The sequence below is a fragment of the Castor canadensis genome, chromosome 10 (genome assembly GCF_047511655.1).
Source record: "Castor canadensis chromosome 10, mCasCan1.hap1v2, whole genome shotgun sequence".
NCBI classification, from domain to species: domain Eukaryota; kingdom Metazoa; phylum Chordata; class Mammalia; order Rodentia; family Castoridae; genus Castor; species Castor canadensis.
In genome coordinates this window covers 55481533-55499676 of record NC_133395.1, presented here as the reverse complement: position 1 = coordinate 55499676, position 18144 = coordinate 55481533, and the positions used below count along the sequence as shown (strand labels likewise).

At 35.5% G+C, this 18144-nt stretch overlaps 1 protein-coding gene across 2 annotated transcripts in view; it reads left to right on the top strand.

Moving 5' to 3' along the window:
• Vwa8 (von Willebrand factor A domain containing 8) overlaps nt 1–18144 on the top strand; it is a 358183-nt gene that overhangs the window by 224909 nt on the left and 115130 nt on the right. For both annotated transcript variants that reach the window (XM_074043312.1, XM_074043313.1), the window contains exons 27-29: nt 11666–11774; nt 13139–13277; nt 15881–16080. In XM_074043312.1, the coding sequence (XP_073899413.1) occupies nt 11666–11774; nt 13139–13277; nt 15881–16080 (448 nt within the window). The remainder of the gene's footprint in view (nt 1–11665; nt 11775–13138; nt 13278–15880; nt 16081–18144) is intronic.

Here is an 18144-nt window from a genome sequence, read left to right as displayed (position 1 = left end):
TGCTACCTTTTTCCCTTTTGTTGTTCTAAATGGTACAGTATTATTACCTGTATATAGTTCTCTGCACATTTTTTAAAGATCCAATGTGATACGGTGAATCTAGTATTTTTAGACTGAGTTTTATTGAGTGGTTATTTAATATTGCTTGATCCTGTGACAGTGTAAGCTTTTCTTCCTGATTTACAAATATATTCCCACATCTTAATACTGGGATCCAAATTGGCTTCCTAGAACTCTGTACTGCATTTGTCCCTTCCTACCACTGTTTCTTGAGATTTTGGGTTTCATTTTTGTTTTTGTTTTATTGATCCCTTTAAAAATTTCTAATATATGAGAAAAGACATGTCAAAGAGATGATAAACATAACTAAATGAGGCAGACTGGGAAATATTTTTAAAAATATAAATATCATGCTTCATATGGGGTTTGAATTTAATTTTGTATTGTCTTTTCTATAGAGAAACTAGTCAAAGTAGTCAATGGTGACTCTTCTATGCACACATGGCCTATATCTGATTTTTTTCAGTACCACAGGTAGAGATAGAAGGATTTTCATTCAAATTTGACTCTTGAGTTTTAAATGACATTGAGCGTGTGTGTGTGTACATGTGTGTGTCTGTGTATTTGTATAATATAGAATTAGGTCTAAGCATCTAATGAAAGGCTTAGAGATTATCTACTAAATATAGATAACTATAGATATAGACATAAACTTTCTAGGCAAAATTTGCTTGTTTTCCCTCAAGTGAGCTTTATTTTCTGAAGTTTCGCTTATTTGAGAGTAAACATACTACCAGTATATTAGCACTTCCAAATTTAAAAATGTTATTTCAAAATAATTATGAACTCTGTCATGCTGAGAAACATTTGTTTTTAAAGGAAGAAAAAAGTCCAGTTTTCTTCTTCTAAACCTCCATTTTAAGTGACTTATACAATATTTTATATTAAATTTCTGGTACTGGGATTTGAACTCAGAGTCTCACAATTGCTAAGCAGGCGCTCTATCACTTGAGCTACTCTGCTAGCCCAATGTATCTTAAATTTGTATGTCATTTTCTACTTAACAGTTCTTAAGATGAGAGAATTGTCATTCTGTACATCTACAGTAGAATGTAAATACTTTTAAGTATAACAAATTATATCACTTATTGTCATAATACTGTGATAATGATAAAGGAGTAATAATGATGATGGTAACACAAACACTTATAAATAACTGTGTCAAGCACAGTTCTGGGCATTTCCTCTATCTGAACTTATATCATCTTCACAATAAACCTATGATACAGATAATGTATTATATAATTGCACTTTGTAGATGGGGAATTTGAGGCACAGCAGAGTTACAAACCTGCCTATGGTTAGAAAACAGGGCAGAGCTGCTAATATGTAATATTAATTGCAGTTCTAAGGATGATACAAGCAGATTGACTTGTGTATTATAGGCAATTTCTAAATCAGAGTTATATTTTGGGGACTGAAGATTATTAATAGTTTTGGTTTAAAAGGACCTTGGAATTTTAAGTAATCAACATGGAAATTATCACTGACCATTATGTCATATATATATAAATGATACATAAATTCATATTCTTCAGAGTTAAGACAGATTCAGATTCTTCAGTTTAAGTCATATTTCAAAGAAAAAAGTGAATCTAAAAGCAGATTATTACAGACTTTTGGCACAATAAATATCATACTAGCCATCTCTTCATTCCCATTTAAATTTTTCTTTTTTGGGATATGATGGAAGATCTTGAAATAAGACACAGAATAATTCATTAAAACAATAAAAACTCTTCAAAACTTTATAAGCCTTACATATAGAAGTGTACTAGACTTCATTCCTTCCCAGTTTGGAACACAGAATAGATTCTTCTCAATGATAGTGGTCATTTTTAAATGAATCAAACGTACAGAGAAATTAACTCTAGCCTCTGAAGTTTTCTTCCTGTCTTTGTCTCCCTGTCTTCTCGGGTTACACATGTCAGTAAAATATTTAAATGAGCAATCTCTTTGTGGCAAGTTCTTTGCCATTGACTGTTGATTTCTTTTGTGGTGCTACTTACTGCCTTTATTACCTATTTGGTTATTGCCTATTATCTGTTACTAATCATTCATTTGTTCCTTTCAAGTACAATTTAAAAATTGAGGAAACTAAAAGCTTCCTATATGTAGACTTTCTTTATGGGACAAATTTTTTAAACAATGATAATCTATCATCCAGGAATAACTGCTGACAAATTCTTCTGGATTTCTGTGATTATATATGTTGTTTCTTTCCAATCATATTTATTTTTCTGAGCCTGATTGAACACAGAGTCTGGCACCTGCTAGGCAACACCTCTACCATAGAGCTATACTCCCTGCTCAGGGTCTTTCATTTTAGTAGAAAACACATGTTCCTAAAAAGGAATTATTTCTAATATACTTTGTTCTCAAGGTACTTTATTGCAAAGTAAATTATCTAAAGTGAATGAGATTTAATTAAACACTTCTCTCCCATTTTTGCTTTTTTCTCCATTTCCTCACTCCTTGGATATTAACCAAAATGAACAGATTCATAAAGCATATGAGGTACACTTATAAGGAATAAAAACAGTAATATCACGCTTTGTGTCTTTATGGATATATTTAAATGTCATTATGCTTTTCAAATATATAAAATGCTCTCCACAGATAGAATGCTTATCTAAAAATGACTGTTATGTGTGACTACACTTTAAAAGTGTCCCATGGCTGGTGAAGAAGCCCTAGTAGAGCCTTGGAATCACTCCTCAGATGTTCTGTTAATAGGCATTCTCTCCCTGCCTTCAAATGTTTTACTTAAAATGTCTTAAAATCTCATTTTTCAGGCAAAAAAAAAGAGATGACTTTGAAATAACTAGTTCTAGAACCATATTATCTAATGTTTATGTTGTTAAATGTTTTTAACAACATAAACAATTTAACAACATAATGGTAGCTTTGGGTATCTTTGAGAGACATCTTAGAAAGAAGAAAGGCAGCCTCATTTCTATAGTGTTTTAATTCTTTATAACATATATTTTCCTATATTTTGTCTCTTGACTCTGTGGGCACTAGAAATTTTCAATTTTATTTTTTATTTGAATAAAAGAAAAAAATGTAAAGGTCTATTCTGAAATTGCTATTTCTTGGGACCTTTGCCTCCAGTCTAGCAAAGCTTAGTACACACTACAAGGCCTACTCTAAGGGAAGAACACTGGTCCTTTTACCAATGGTGAATGAGAAATGAAGTTAGCCAGGTATTTATATGGCATTTCAACACAGTGTAAGTAGGTTTATGAATTGGTAGACATTGACATAAAATGTCAAGTGACAGTAGACAAAACTTTTTTTCAGTGCTAGGTGTTGAACTCAGGGCCTCTCACATACTAAGCAGGAGCATCTCTCACCCCAGGCCCCAACAACACATTTTTAAAGCAGCAAAAATAAAAATAGATGATATTTACCAAGACTACTCTACAAATATCAGCTCCTTTAATGTACACAACAATTCTGTCTTTATTATATTAAGCAAGTAGTTTTATCCTATTTTCTGTATCTACTTGGTGGTGTGTGTATGTGTTTGTAAATGCATTTGAGTCTGTTTTACACATTATGGAACTGAGTCTCAGCATTAAAAATGTAACTAATTATACAAGTAATAAATAGTAGGATGGGAGATTCAAAGCAGATCTGTCAGAGTCCCTGTCCTATCATCTTAGTTTATTCCACAGTTTGCATCAGAAAATCATTGCAGGCCAAAATTGGATATTAAGATTTCAAGGATTTTGGAAACTTTATACTTATCTTTCAGAGTCTATTTCCTACCATTTTGGGGCACATATAAAACATAATGTACACACTACATTTGCATTAATGGGTAGTCCCATGTTTAAATCACTGTTTTCTTCAAATTAATGCCATTTGTCATTGATTCCAGAAGAAAATGAAAGCATTCTTTCCATAAGATATCAACAAATTCTCTTAAATCTTTTCTCCTGCAACAAGGATTTAAAAAAAAAAAAAAAAAGTAGTGGCGTTCACAAATTCTTCAGGCTGGCCTGGATCTCTATATTTAGCCCATGCCGGCCTCAAACTGGTGATTCTCCTGCCTCAGCCTTCTGAGTTCTGGTTTGTTTTGTTTTGTTTTTAAAGTTTATTCTACATAGAATCCTTTGCTTGGTGCTTCCATTCTCAAAACCCTGATTATTAATATGGTCAGCTTTAACTGAGGAAATCACTGTGTGTTACCTGTGCCTCTGGAGTTGCTTCTACATCATCACAACACAGAGATCTGGCTTCTGTCTTGGGGCCGATAGGTCCTGTGTTCAAAGGTGGAATGGACTACCCAAGAGAAAGAGAAGTGTGCCCTCTCTGGTTGGGTTCAGACACAATCTGCACAGACATAATTGAGGGAAGTACTTGAGGGGATTCAAACTTGGAACCCTGACTTAAGTAGTCCCTGTCATCCTTCCAAGTCCTACATTCTGTGATTCATTGCCCTCACTTGAATAAGGAAGCTGAATAAGAAGTAACTTTCTCCCTTAATCAGTAGCCATTCATCACTTTATCAGCCACTCTCGGCATATGTTAATAGTAGTCCTAGTAAGGCGGCTGACATTGTGTGTTCCTGCTATAAAGCCACTTGTGTGCAGTGTGAGTTACACAATTGTGTTTGGCATTTATCTTCCTTTTCAGAGCAGGTGTGTCATTTGCAGACAGAATGGTTTCATCTCTTTTGAAGTTGTTTTTGAAAGGGTATCTGTCTAAATTTGATTTTCTATTTTAAAGATTTACCCTGTGTAGAGAGCAGCTATTTCTTCCCTGACAGCAAACAGCTCTGCAATCTTCAAAGTACCAAGAGCTTCAAAAAAGAACATATCCAGCCAGCTCCTCTCTTTGGAGTCATTTCATTAGATTATTATTATTTGAAAGTAGGAAGGATTATCAATTTACTGCCTATCCCATTAAAGTAAAATATTCCCTGCTTACAGTTTGAGCTTCTCTTTCTTTTCTTCAAATTGTGATATGCTATAATTTTCTTTCTACAGTGATAGTTTTTAAAAAATAAGGTTACATTGTTAATCATGGAGTTCTAAGATATGCAGTTCTGCTCTGCACAATGATTTACTTTCACTTCCTAAAAGAACTCTTACTCTTCAAAAATAATGTAGTCTACATGACATGTCAGAACCACTATAAGCAGAAAGGTGGTGTTCAGTTTTATATTTTCATGGACTTTGTCCTATATTCTCTTGCTACATTGTGAAGTTACTTCATAGCCATTTCAAATCCACATAAAAATTTTTGAGTTATGAATCTTCTTTCATATGCATCTTAAGCAGTCTCCCAGAATTATTCTTAATCATTTAAGCTTTCATAAATTAGATTTTACAAGAGCCTGTCACCTGGCTAGATATAAATGACCAAATTCTTGCTATTGCAGGAAGTGGGAAATATAATATATATTCAATTTAATATGTATTAAATATATTCCAAATATACCAGCAAAGTGAACTGCATAATTTGTTGAGAGTCTTGTAAGAGAGGGAAATGGCAAAATAGGTAGTCAGAACACGATGGTGAAATTCACCATGATACTTTACAACTTGCTACTGATATGAGAACGTAGGTCAAAATATTGGCAGTTCTATAGAATGTAACCAAGTATTCATTCATTGAACAGACACTTCCTAAGTACTAATTTAGTGAACATTACATAGGGAATTAGATAAAAGGGAAGAAGGCTCAATATCTGTCTTTAAAGAGGTCATAATTAATTGAGAATGCAGTCAAGTAAAAAAGACTTGTGGCTGTATATGGCAATTCACACTTATAATCCCTGCCACTTAGGAGGTAGAGGCAAGAGGATTTGGAGTTCCAGGCCAGTCTAGGCTATACAGCAAAACCCTGCCTCAAAAACAAAACAAAACCAAAAACAAACAAAAAGATGTGAGTTGTGCTGTATTCAAGCTGCATACAGGAGGGATCAAAAAGATTAATTGCTACTATTTGCCTATGGGGAGAGATAGTTAGGATAAGAAAGCTGAACCTTTAAAGTATTACAGGCCATTTTTCAGACAAATAAAGGAGGAGTCAAGAAGTTTTGAGAAAACACCATGGACTTTGGAAAGTGGAAGTGCTCTGGTGACTAACACTTGGGGTTGAGTGAGGGTAGCTGAGAGAGAAGAGCCAGGAGTCATAGAAGAGAAGTAAACTGGAGAGTAGCAGGGTCAGATTCATGAATAGGAAAGGCCTCTTTTCATTTTCTTAATACAATAAAAGGAAAGGCAGTGAGCCTAAAAATAGAAAGACCCATTGGGAAGCAGCCATAGGGACCCAGGTGATGACAAATGAGTGTCTATATTGTAGCTGTGGCAATGATGAGAAGAAATTAAATGAAAGGATCAATGAATTCTTAATGGCAGACATTCGTAAGAGCACAGTGGAAGGCTTACTCTCAGTGAGCCAACAATTTAGGAAAGAAAACATGTAAAGCTATCACCCATGCGATGCACTTGTCATATGCAACGTGCTGCGTTCCAGCAGAATCTTCATCCTCTGAGGAAATTACTTTCTGGGAAAAATTTCAACACCTAGAAAGCTTCAGTCACAATGTTCTTATGGATGATTAGAAAAGGACAGAAAACTACGATGCAGTTCAGAAAGCAGACAGCAGAAAAAAGGAAGACACTTTTGCAGTGAAACCTGAAGAAAAGGAAATCCAGGTCCAGAACTGTAGTCTGGAAACTTCTGTGAGGAATAAGACTGCCAGAGATGTGCAGAGCAAGCTGACATCTGCTCTGGCCCAGAGTAACGCTGGACAATAGCACCAAAACTGTGAGGTGTCACACATGCAAATTTCTCTGCATGTCTGTGACCTCTGTAGGATCTGGGTGCAGAAGTACACAAACCTTACGTGATAGCCACAATTTCTTTTTTTTTTTATTCATATGTGCATACAATGTTTGGGTCATTTCTCCCCCCTCACCCCACCTCCTCCCTTACCCGCCCGCTGCCCTCTCCCTTTCTCCCCCACCCCCTCAATACAGAGCAGAAACTATTTTGCCCTTATCTCTAATTTTGTTGAAGAGAGAGTATAAGCAATAATAGGAAGGAACAAGAGTTTTTGCTAGTTGAGATAAGGATAACTATACAGGGAGTTGACTCGCATTGATTTCCTGTGCATGTGTGTTACCTTTTAGGTTAATTCTTCTTGATCTAACCTTTTCTCTAGTTCTTGGTCCCCTTCTATTGGCCTCAGGTGCTTTAAGGTATCTGCTTTAGTTTCTCTGTGTTGAGGGCAACAACTGTTATCTAGTTTTTTAGGTGTCTTACCTATCCTCATACCTCCCTTCTGTGCTCTCACTTTATCATGTGATCAAAGTCCAATCCCTTGTTGTGTTTGCCCTTGATCTAATGTCTGCATATGAGGGAGAACATACGATTTTTGGTCTTTTGGGCCAGGCTAACCTCACTCAGAATGATGTTCTCCAATTCCATCCATTTATCAGCGAATGATGACATTTCGTTCTTCTTCATGGCTGCATAAAATTCCATTGTGTATAGATACCACATTTTCTTGATCCATTCGTCAGTAGTGGGGCATCTTGGCTGTTTCCATAACTTGGCTATTGTGAATAGGGAAAGCCACAATTTCTAAATGCAGAACAGGCATAGAATGGGAAAATATACACACACTTATGTATGTATCCTTTTTAGCAAAGCAAAATTAATCTGCCAGCAACTTGTGACACAACAGAGAAAGGAGATTATGAAGTTTCCAGAAACAAGGGGGGGATATTACAGTGAGTTAATAGTGGTACCCATTAATACAAATATAATGTGTCTAAAGGGTTTTTGTATTTTCTCTTTAATGTGCTGACTTTTTTTCCCATAAAAACATTTGTTGGGGATTTCATGGCTTCAGTTCTGACCTGCTCTCTGTAAAAGTGAATTTCTCGTGTTTTAAACTTGAAAATTACAGATTCTACAGAGCTCTATTCTAAGTATTTTATATGTGTAAATTTATAAGGAAACTCAGAAGAACAAGGGATTTATTCTTCCCAGAAAGGAATATGGGGGAGGAATGCAAAGGGGAGTAACATTTGGATTGGGTCTGAGGAATGAGCAGGATCACACCAAAAGAGCAATTGCAGAAAGGAATTCTGAGAAAAGGTAACAGCCTGTAGGAAGCATGAAAATGCACAGAATGTTCAGGTTAGTGAGGAACAGTGCAAGGTAGGACTAAGGCACAGATTGGCTGGCGAGTATGAGAAAGGGGGAAGAGTCAAAGCTGGATGGATTTGTCAAGAATATTCTATAAATGTCTCCAGTAAAATCAGTTGGACAACCTGATTTTAAATCTAACCTCTGGCAGGTTAGATTTAAAACACTAGGAATGAGTGAGGTCCTCTAAAATTGGAATCGTTCTTTTTCTTCTCAAAGATGGTAGTAATTGTTGAGTTTTTGAGTTGGTAGAACTACCCTACAGGATTCCATTATTTCCCTGAAGACTGCAGTTCTTGTGGTGAGGAAATGTTTTAGGATTGTTGATAATAGGTATGTCAACAGCTTCCAATTGCATAATGCCCCTAGAAAGATTCAAATCTTTTTCATGTGTTTTCTTTCATATTCCAGAAATAGTATTGGCAAAGGTTCAGAGAAAGCAGAAATTTGCCAGAACATACTCTTTAAAAACCCCAGCTCACCTCTTTATGGACGCAGTCTGAGATGAATGTCTTGAATGTCATTCGGACAATGTTACTTTGACTTTGCTGTCCATATGCATCATGTTATGAATTCTATGCATGTTTAGGAAAAAAAATTTTTCCTTTCTGTAATTGTTCAAGTACTGTAATTTGACCCAAGTCGTAATTTTGATAGTCACCTTTCTTTTAGTTAAAACTTTAGCCCCAGGCCTTATTATTACTTCCACAAGGGATTAAGAAACATCACAACAAATGAATTGAAATACATCATTGTTATAAAAAAACATAAATTTGTGAATGACACTGAAAATAAAAAGTAGTCTTATTTATAGGCCTTAAGTTCATCCTCCTCCTCCCTTAAAATCAAATCCAGACATTATTTCAGCTAGGACTTGTACAAAGTTAAACAACACAAGTGACAGGATCTTAAAACCATGGAAAATGCCATTATTGTTTCATTCAAATCAGATATAAAAACTTAAGTCTGGTCAGAGTTGAATGTCAGATTTCAGTAATGGAATATTAAGGCCTTTTGCTAACTGTTATTGATTTAGTTACCCCAAATTATTGCTGATAATGTTTCAAATTCCAAAGCTTGCTTATGTACCGAATACAGTGCTTCCCCTTCTCCTGACTACTCACTTACTAAAGAGAGCAGGTTAGGAATGGCCAAAATTTCCACAGCTTATTGGGAGGATATAGTAGTGGAAAATAAATGAGGGTTTATGGTTTACCTCATTTGGCTAGCTGAGGGTCCACAGTAAGTCTGGAGACAACACTCCATGTTACCAGGGAACAGGATGGAGTCATTTTGTGTATGTGTCCTTCAGTAGGAGTTGCCATTGCCAATAGCATCTTGTTGTGTGGTTCTGGAGTTGATTCTATATGGAATACCTGAAGGTCCTTCCCATACTCTGCCAGCCAGTCTATGCTATTTTTATATATGCTAGGCAGCCTATAATTTCCATGACTGCTATTTAGAATGAGTTGGCATTGTCAGTAGAAACTGGAAATTGAACAAAGTTACTTTCTCAAATGAATGAAGTTTTTTTTTTCTTATTCAGTATCTGAATGTTATTTTTATAAAATAAATAGATACATTAGATTTTGTTTTTCTGCAGTGCTTGAGCCAAGGGTCTTGCTTATGCTAAGCAAATGCTCTACCACTGAGCAACATCCCCAGCCAAGATCCATTTTTTTATGCTGAGTATCAACCCAGGATCATTTTTATTAAGCAGTTCTCCATCTGAAATTAGATTTCAAGATGTGAAACTATTCTTTTGTCTTTTGTCTTCAAAGAAACAAATTCTCTTGTTTTCAAAGAAGCCAAGTTTAGAGCTTCTTTTATTTACTTTAGTAAAACATACCTATCTACCAGGGCACCTTTGGTGAACTTATGAGAGCTAATAAACAATGTAGTTCATACCTCAAACTAGAAGAGATCCCAGTCAAGAAGACTGACCCTATGACATCACAAAAGAACACCATTATAATCGGTCTCCTAACTCAGCACACCCACCCACTCTTTTTCAGTAAAAACATGGAAGTAAGTGGGTCACCCAATCAGTAATTGTTCAGATACTTAAAATGCATTTTAGATTACAAATTCAAAAGTGTCCTTTTGAGAGATATGTGTTATACGACTTAGAAGAATTTTTATGTAAATTTCTTTTTCTTTCCTTTTATGTCAAACATTAGCATCTCAAAGGGACTAAAAGAATATTACACCAGAATGTTTAGTTCCTTATTTAATGCAAAAAAATAATCAAAGTCCTCTGTGGGCTCGTTAAGCATATGGAAATATAATATCAGACTACTTCTTTACTGAAAATACAATAATTTATAAATACAAATATGCACTCTCTTACTGATCATTAAACTCATTCCAAGCACATATTTTAATTTGTAGCCACATGCATATTATTTTTAGAAAACGTTTAACTCTGAGTCATTTTTTTTGCCTTAACTTATCATGAAATAAGAAATTTCTAATGGATTAAATGACAAGCCAATCATTCCTCTTTTTAAGGAGGATTCAAGTAAAAAGAATGACTAAGAAGTAAAGACATTACTTCTTTATATTTGTCTGCAGTTTTATACTTTTGTATTGCCACATTGCTTTGGTAAATCATCTAATTTAAAAGTTGCTCTTGCCAGGTGTGGTGGCACATATAATCCCGGCACTCAGTAGGCCATAGCTGGAAAACTGAGAATTCAAGACCAGCCTGGCTTATATAGCAAGACCCTGTCTCAAAACCAACAAACCAAAATTTGCTTAAAATAAAATAAACACAAAATTATTCTATTAGAAGTCAGGGAAGTAGCTTCTTTGGTGGGGTTAGTGAAGAAAGGTGGTCCTAAGAGGGCTTCTGAGTTCTGGTGTTCTTCCACTTTCGTTACTGGTTATACAGGTATGCTCAGAGCTAAATGACACATTTATGTGAAAGTTTCTCTGTGTACATTGCATATAAATTCAAAGGGTAAAAAGATGCCAAAATGAAGTGCATGAAACTTGCCAGGTACAACTTACAACATTGGCCTGGTGGTAATATATACTGGTGATTCCAAATTTAAAAGAACAGACTGAAACATTTGATAGATCTCTCCAATTTTTAAAAAGCTTCCTATACTCTACCAGGAAATTGTATATTATGCTACTAAATATTTTATCAATTCTAGGGAAAAAGCATGCTTATCTTAATTATTTTTGTCATGAAGGTAAAAATGGGAGAGAATCTTACCTTTGAAATTTCTGAAATGTAGTGTCTTTTTCATCTTAATGTACACTCTGAACATGACTTGTAGTCTGTCTAAACAAAATCAAGTATAACTCACTTCCAAGTAAGGCATTTTTCAAATTTCCTTGTATGGCTGGTAATATATGACTCATTTTCCCCTATGACTTGATAATAAGAAAAAACCCTTACTTTTCCAATCATCTTTGACAGGTTGCCTCTGCCAGAGCAGACATTTATGGGCTACTGGACAATTGGTCATGCAAGAAATGGAATGCAAAAACTCTTGTGTCCAGCAGAAACTCATCGTATAGACATAAAGGTTGATATCCTCATTATTTTCTCTTAAAATACTGAATCTTAACAATTTTTTCTGGAGAAAATTCATACAATCTCAGAAATGACTTGTTCTACTATTTTTTAGCTTTTGCTATAACTTTCAAATCAGTCTGGTTGAAAGGAGTCTACACTGGAAAATTAGGTGCCTGTAAAATCAGCAAGGGCTGTAAGTACAGAAGTCAGGGGGCAACACTGAACTTAGAGTTTCAAGGTAAATGTTTCTGTACATCCCTGCTGCTGTGGGAATGCACAGGAAGACAGAGCCAAAAAGTAAATATCGTAGGCTTTGTAATCATACAGATTCTGTTGCAACTACTCATCTCTGCCATTGTAACACAAAAGCAGCCATGGTAATATGTAAACAAATGTACATGGCAATGTTCCACTAAAATTTTACTTACAAAAACAGGAAGTGGAGTCAGACTTGGCCTGTGGGCCATAGTTTGTCACCCCTGAAGTACAGCATAGAATTTTTGCTCATACTTGTCTGCTTCCTTGACTGCTATGGCTGTAGGAAGATACCCACCTCCTCTCTTTTGCCTTGCAGATCTCATGCAATTGTGTTTAATTGGCAAAACCTAAATCACTTCTTGAAGTGATTTCTCAAGAGTGTATGAGGAATGCAGTTTTTACTCTTCCAGCCCCCAAGATACAGTCTAGATGGAAGGGAAGGCGACATGGATACCAATACCTAGCCCAAATATTTTTGATTAAGAACTGTAAAGTATGCAAGTCATTGAAATTTTAGTTACATCTATAAAGTTCTTCAGGAAGTTATGTCTAATTATCTAGAACTAATATTCATAACATTAAATTAGTTCCTCTGCTTATGTTTACTGAATAATTATCTTGTGTGAAATACTCTACCTTTTATAAAACGGTAGTGATTATCCATGTTTGTTTTTTTATTTCAAATATTACTATTTTTTTCACATTTCATTTAAAAGACCCAAACTCAACCATTACAGTTCTATATAGCAATATAAAAATCATTCTTCACAATGGAAATACATTAGGCCCTGGTTTATTAACTTATAAATTATTCTCCTGGGTTGAACAACTCTGGGTGTTCATATTTGGAGTTCAGAACAGTCTCAGCAAGAAATGAAGTAGTGAGAAATCCTATAGGATTTGATATCTGGTATATTTTGTGAGTAAAAACAAAAGAAGGTAAGAAATTAAATGAGATAGCACATATATGGAATTATTATTGTTATAAGGACTAGTCCTAACAAAATTAGGACTATATCAAGATATTAAATATCAGAATGTAATAGAAGAACTTTAGCTTTTCTTTATTTTGTCAATTGCCCAAACTTCTTAACCCAGATAATTATTTTATTGCAGGGCCCAGTACTTATAAACATACAAGAATATCCTATAGAAAAACATGAAAAAAGAGCCCTAAACTTTACTGAAGAATGTGCTTCCTGGAGGTTACCACTGGATGAAACTAATTTAATCTGTGACGTTGCTGTATCACATGGTATGTCAGTTTATCCTTTTGATCTTTTCTACATTGATTTTTTTTTTTAAACGAGGAATTAATTTGTACACATGAAAAACTCTATGAAAGACTTGGTGACTTGGTGGATTAGATAGCAATCATATATAATTTAGAACTAATTTCCTCTAATAACCCAGCAAAATGCTATTGTGGAATCTACATAAGCGCCAGTGAGTTTGTATGTGTATGTCTGTTTCTCATTACAATTGTAGCACAAAGTTAAACATACCCAGGCATATGCTAAAAATAGAAGGGAAAAAGAAAAAGGAGAAACACTGGATTTGGGGCTGGGATTCCAGCTTGGTGGTTGCATGAACACAAAAGCAAGGCTGGAGTGATTCTCAGTCATTAAAATTTTCATTGTAAAGAATGACAAATAAAGAATGTGAAGTGCTGGCATCCACATTCTGGACTGCTGCTACTATCTACTAATTCATGCAGTGGCCCCTGGGTTCCTTTTGGCAGAAGCTCTCCAACTGATGTCGGTTACTAAGGTGATGCAAACAAAAGTGGCGTGGCAGGGGGAGGCAAAAACCAGTATTGTATTTTTGTTCCAAAAGTTCTGATATTATTTCCCAAGGCAGCTATTTTGAGAAAAGGTATGCCTTAAGATATTTAGAGGGTTTTTGTTGCTTGTTTGTTTTTGCTCTTGTTAAGATATCTTGCAATCACTAGTAAAGAGAAAGTGTGGGATTCTATGAAATTTGGCCCTTTTCTCGTATTTGTGAATAGTAAGGCACACTGTGAACCTCTGCCAATACCTGTGGTAGGCAGCAAATCAATCACAGCACTTTTCCCTTTAAACCTACTCACAGTCTCTCTGTTCTTCTCAGTACAACCTCCCAGGCAGCCCTGCCAATAAATAGGATTTGGCCCTGAAAAATGTAACTCATTTTCTATCTCAGATATAATTTAACCCTCCTATTTCAGTATTACCCACATTTGCTAATTAGTGTTTTTTGGGTTTTTTATTTTAATTTTCTTTTTTTAACCTAGTCTGCATTTGTGAGAGAAAAGAGAATCAGAGTTATGTGTATATATGTGTGTTTTTTGTGTGTTTTTGTATATGTGTGTGTGTGTGTGTGTTTGTATGTGTTTAATCCAAAGACCAAATGGCACTTAATTCCAGGAACAGAGAGAGCCATTATTAAGTTTATGAAGTATATTTCTGTCTGCATTCTTACTGGATTCCTATTGCCCTATGCTATGTAGGAAGGAGCTCATTAAATGTTATGTTGAACGTATTTGTGTTCATAATGGAAGTATTTAAAAGGTCCATAAATTATAAATTCTGTGGTTCTATCGATGTTTGGAACTATGATACACGTAGTTTGTATTAAATAATACATTAATATCAAACAATATATATTTTCTTCAACCCTTCTGTTGATGGCTATATTTCTTATTGATGCTAGCTTACCTATTTAAATTTATTATGTCTTTATACCTAATATTTATCATATAGATCTATAGATAATATGGGTATAACATTTTGTGCACACATATAAAAATATTAGAGATACAGAATGCACATACACAAAGTTCAGATTTTTTTAGCATTGTGCCAACTTTAAATATACCTTACTGACATACTTTGTGTCTTAATTTTGGTTTTAGAAAATATGACCACTGTAAAGTAGATACCTGGTTGATGGGTGGTACTGATAGTATTTATTAGACAAACACAGCTTAATCCCTTGCCTCAAGGTGCTCACATAAAAATTTCTAGGAGAAATTTAATCCAGAACCTAGCTACCTTTAAGAAAGACCTCAAACCAGCAGCCTTAATCTCCTGGGAGCTTTTGGAAAGGACAGAATCTGAAATCCCACCCCAGACCTGATGACTCAGAATCTGCATTTACATTGGCTCCCAGGTGATTGAGGGGCATTTGAAATTTGAAGAAACAGTGATATAAAACTCAGGAAATGGACCTAAGCAAGTACCCAGATTGAAAAGAAAGATTTTATAAGAAATATTCAAATATGAACAAAAGTTTGGAAGTTAAGATCCAGAGGGCTGAACTGGGGATGCAACTCAGTGGTAGGTATATCTGCAAGGCTCTGGGTTCCATTGAGCACTGCAAAAAAGTTTTAAAATCCACAGGGCTAATATTTTTAAATGCAGAATCCTTATTTATAGTAATAAAATCCTAAAGACCTAGTAACTGTAGAAAATGAAAGTTTGGCAGATAGAAGATGTTGAAAACTATTGTGCTTCTGAAAAAATCAATGGATAAAGAGAAAACAAATCTTAATTAGAGAACAAAGCACTTTGTTGGCATGAAGGAATAATTACTAACTTTGAGGATTATTAACTATTTAATGAAGTTATCATGAGATGTTGTGGCATTCTTTGGGAAGAAAATAGGTTCCTATTTCCTAGAATATATGCATGATTCTCTGCACATTGATGTTGGGACTCCATTGCTTCTCATGGTCTTCTCAGTCTCATCAATCTATCCATAGACATCTGCTGAATTTCAGTTCTCTGCTCAATCTCATGATTCAGTTTTCACTAGACCTCATAACCAATCAAAAAATTGGTTACAAACCATAAAATTAACACCTTTTTGTCATTTCAGAAAGTGAGGAAAATACTCTGTATGTAGCTGCATGCAATCCTGTTTCCTTATACTTTATAAATATGACTGGAAAAAAGGGCTTCTTTGTGGACCTTTATGATGTCTTCCCAAGAATGACCAGTGGAATATGGCAGCCATTTGTGACAGTGGCACCATTGGGAAGTCCCCTCAATGGTCAAGTTATTCTCCATGAAGAGCAGGTAATGCACACCAGCCTCCTCACATTCTGCAATTATAGGAAAAAATAACTTGCATGTGGGAAAAAAAGGCAATAGTGATTTGGAACCTATAACTGAAAATATGTGCCTTCATAAGGTTCAAGAAGAGGAACTAGGGAAGGGTCAATAACTATATTCTGTCAGCACTACAAATGGAAGCTACTGTCATTGTCTCTGTAGAGACTTCAATACAACTTGTAAGTCAGGAAACAGGCTAGTTAGGGTTTCTCAACCTCAATACCATTGACAGCTGGGGCCACATAATTCTTTGTTGTGAAGCTTTCACTCTCTTTGGAGAGACAGATAACAAACTAGTAAACCAATAAATAAACATGGTAATTTCAGGTAGTGATAAGTGCTATATAGAAACAGGGTAATGTCTAAGGAAGTGATAGGTCAGGAGGATGAACAGTACTAAAAAGAGTGCTGAGAAATCTCCATTGAGCAAATGACAGTTGAGACTTAAATGACATACTTTATAAAGAAACAGCCATGTAAATCCACCAAAGGGAGTAAACTGAGATCCTTCAGTATCTAATGATCCTCAGGTTCTATGGATTAGTGTATTGAGATTGCATTATTAATGCTCAGATGCCCAGAGTCAGGCTAAAAAGCAGTTCCAAACAAATGATATAGATCAAAAAACAGGCTATGCTTCAATTAGTGAAAATTCTAATTACTCTGTAGTATACCAATAGAAAGTAGTCTAATGTTTTTATATACTTCCTATCTGCCTAATGTCTACCAAGTATTAAGAATGAATAGTATTTTATTCATTCTATGAATATGTATCTTGGGCATACTATTGGGAATACTGCAGTGAACAAAACAACAAAAATTCTTGTCCTCAAAACATTAAAATCTGGTGCAGGAAGATAAACAATAAGCAAAATAAGTAATTAAATTATATCTTAGGTTAGAGGTGAGAAGCAAGAAAGTTGGATTACAATGTAAAATAGGTAGACAATGATTGCCTAACTAAAAGGGAGGTGCCTAAACAAAGACCTGATGGAGGTGAAGAGAACAGACACTTGGAAGAAGACAGTTCTAGGCAAAGGAAATGGTAAGTTCCAAGGCCCAGAGGCTGGAACATGACTCTTGGTCTTTAAAGAAGTGTGGTAAGGAAGATTGAAGGGGGGGAGAATAAGAAGAGGTAAGATAAAGAAGTGGGTTGAGGCAGAGATGAGGTAGAAGGGGCAGTGGGAAACAGATGATGTAAAGCCTTGAAAGTCATCAAAGATTCTGGGCCCTGACTGTGAATGAGACTTTTGTAATGATCTAGGTGAGAGGTAATGGTGGCTTGGAGGAGGGTGGAGGTCATAAATGGTGACAGATCCAGGATATATTTTGAAAGTGGAACCAATATTTCCTAACAGTGCAGCTGTGTGTGATGAGAGAGAACTAGAGGCAACTTCAAGATTTAGGATCTGAGCAATTTGAATGGAGTTGTAATCAAGTGATATAGGGAAGAAATCTATTTCAGAGGGAAACTCAGAAAACATCTGATTAAATTTGAGGTGTCTATTAAATACCCAAGTAAATGATGAGACTGGAGTTCAATGGAGAGGTCAGAACAGGGAATAAAATTTGGAAGTCCCTGGCATATACAGTTATGAAACTGAAAGAGGTCACCACAAGAGTGATGTAGGTAGAGAAGAGACCAAGCACTAAGCTCTGGGACAATAAAATACTAAGATAACATGGAGAGAATCCATAGCAGGGAGGAGGATGAGTAGCTAGTGATGAAGTAGAGAGACAAACCAGGCGGGGAGGTATCCTGGAAGGCAAGTGATAAAAGTCTCAAGGAAAAGTGATTGTTAAATGATGCAAGGTATCAAGTGAGAGGTTATATGTGTTATCTCTCTGGGCTTCCAACTGCCCACTCATGTCCTGTTAGCCACATTTACATAAGGGAAAACCAGGCTTAGGGAGCCTGGTCACTTTCCCAGTGACTTAACCAAATACCTCATAGTACTGACATTCAAACCAAATTGCATTGACCCCACCAGAATTAAACTTTGCCTGCTCTCTCACTCATTACAGATC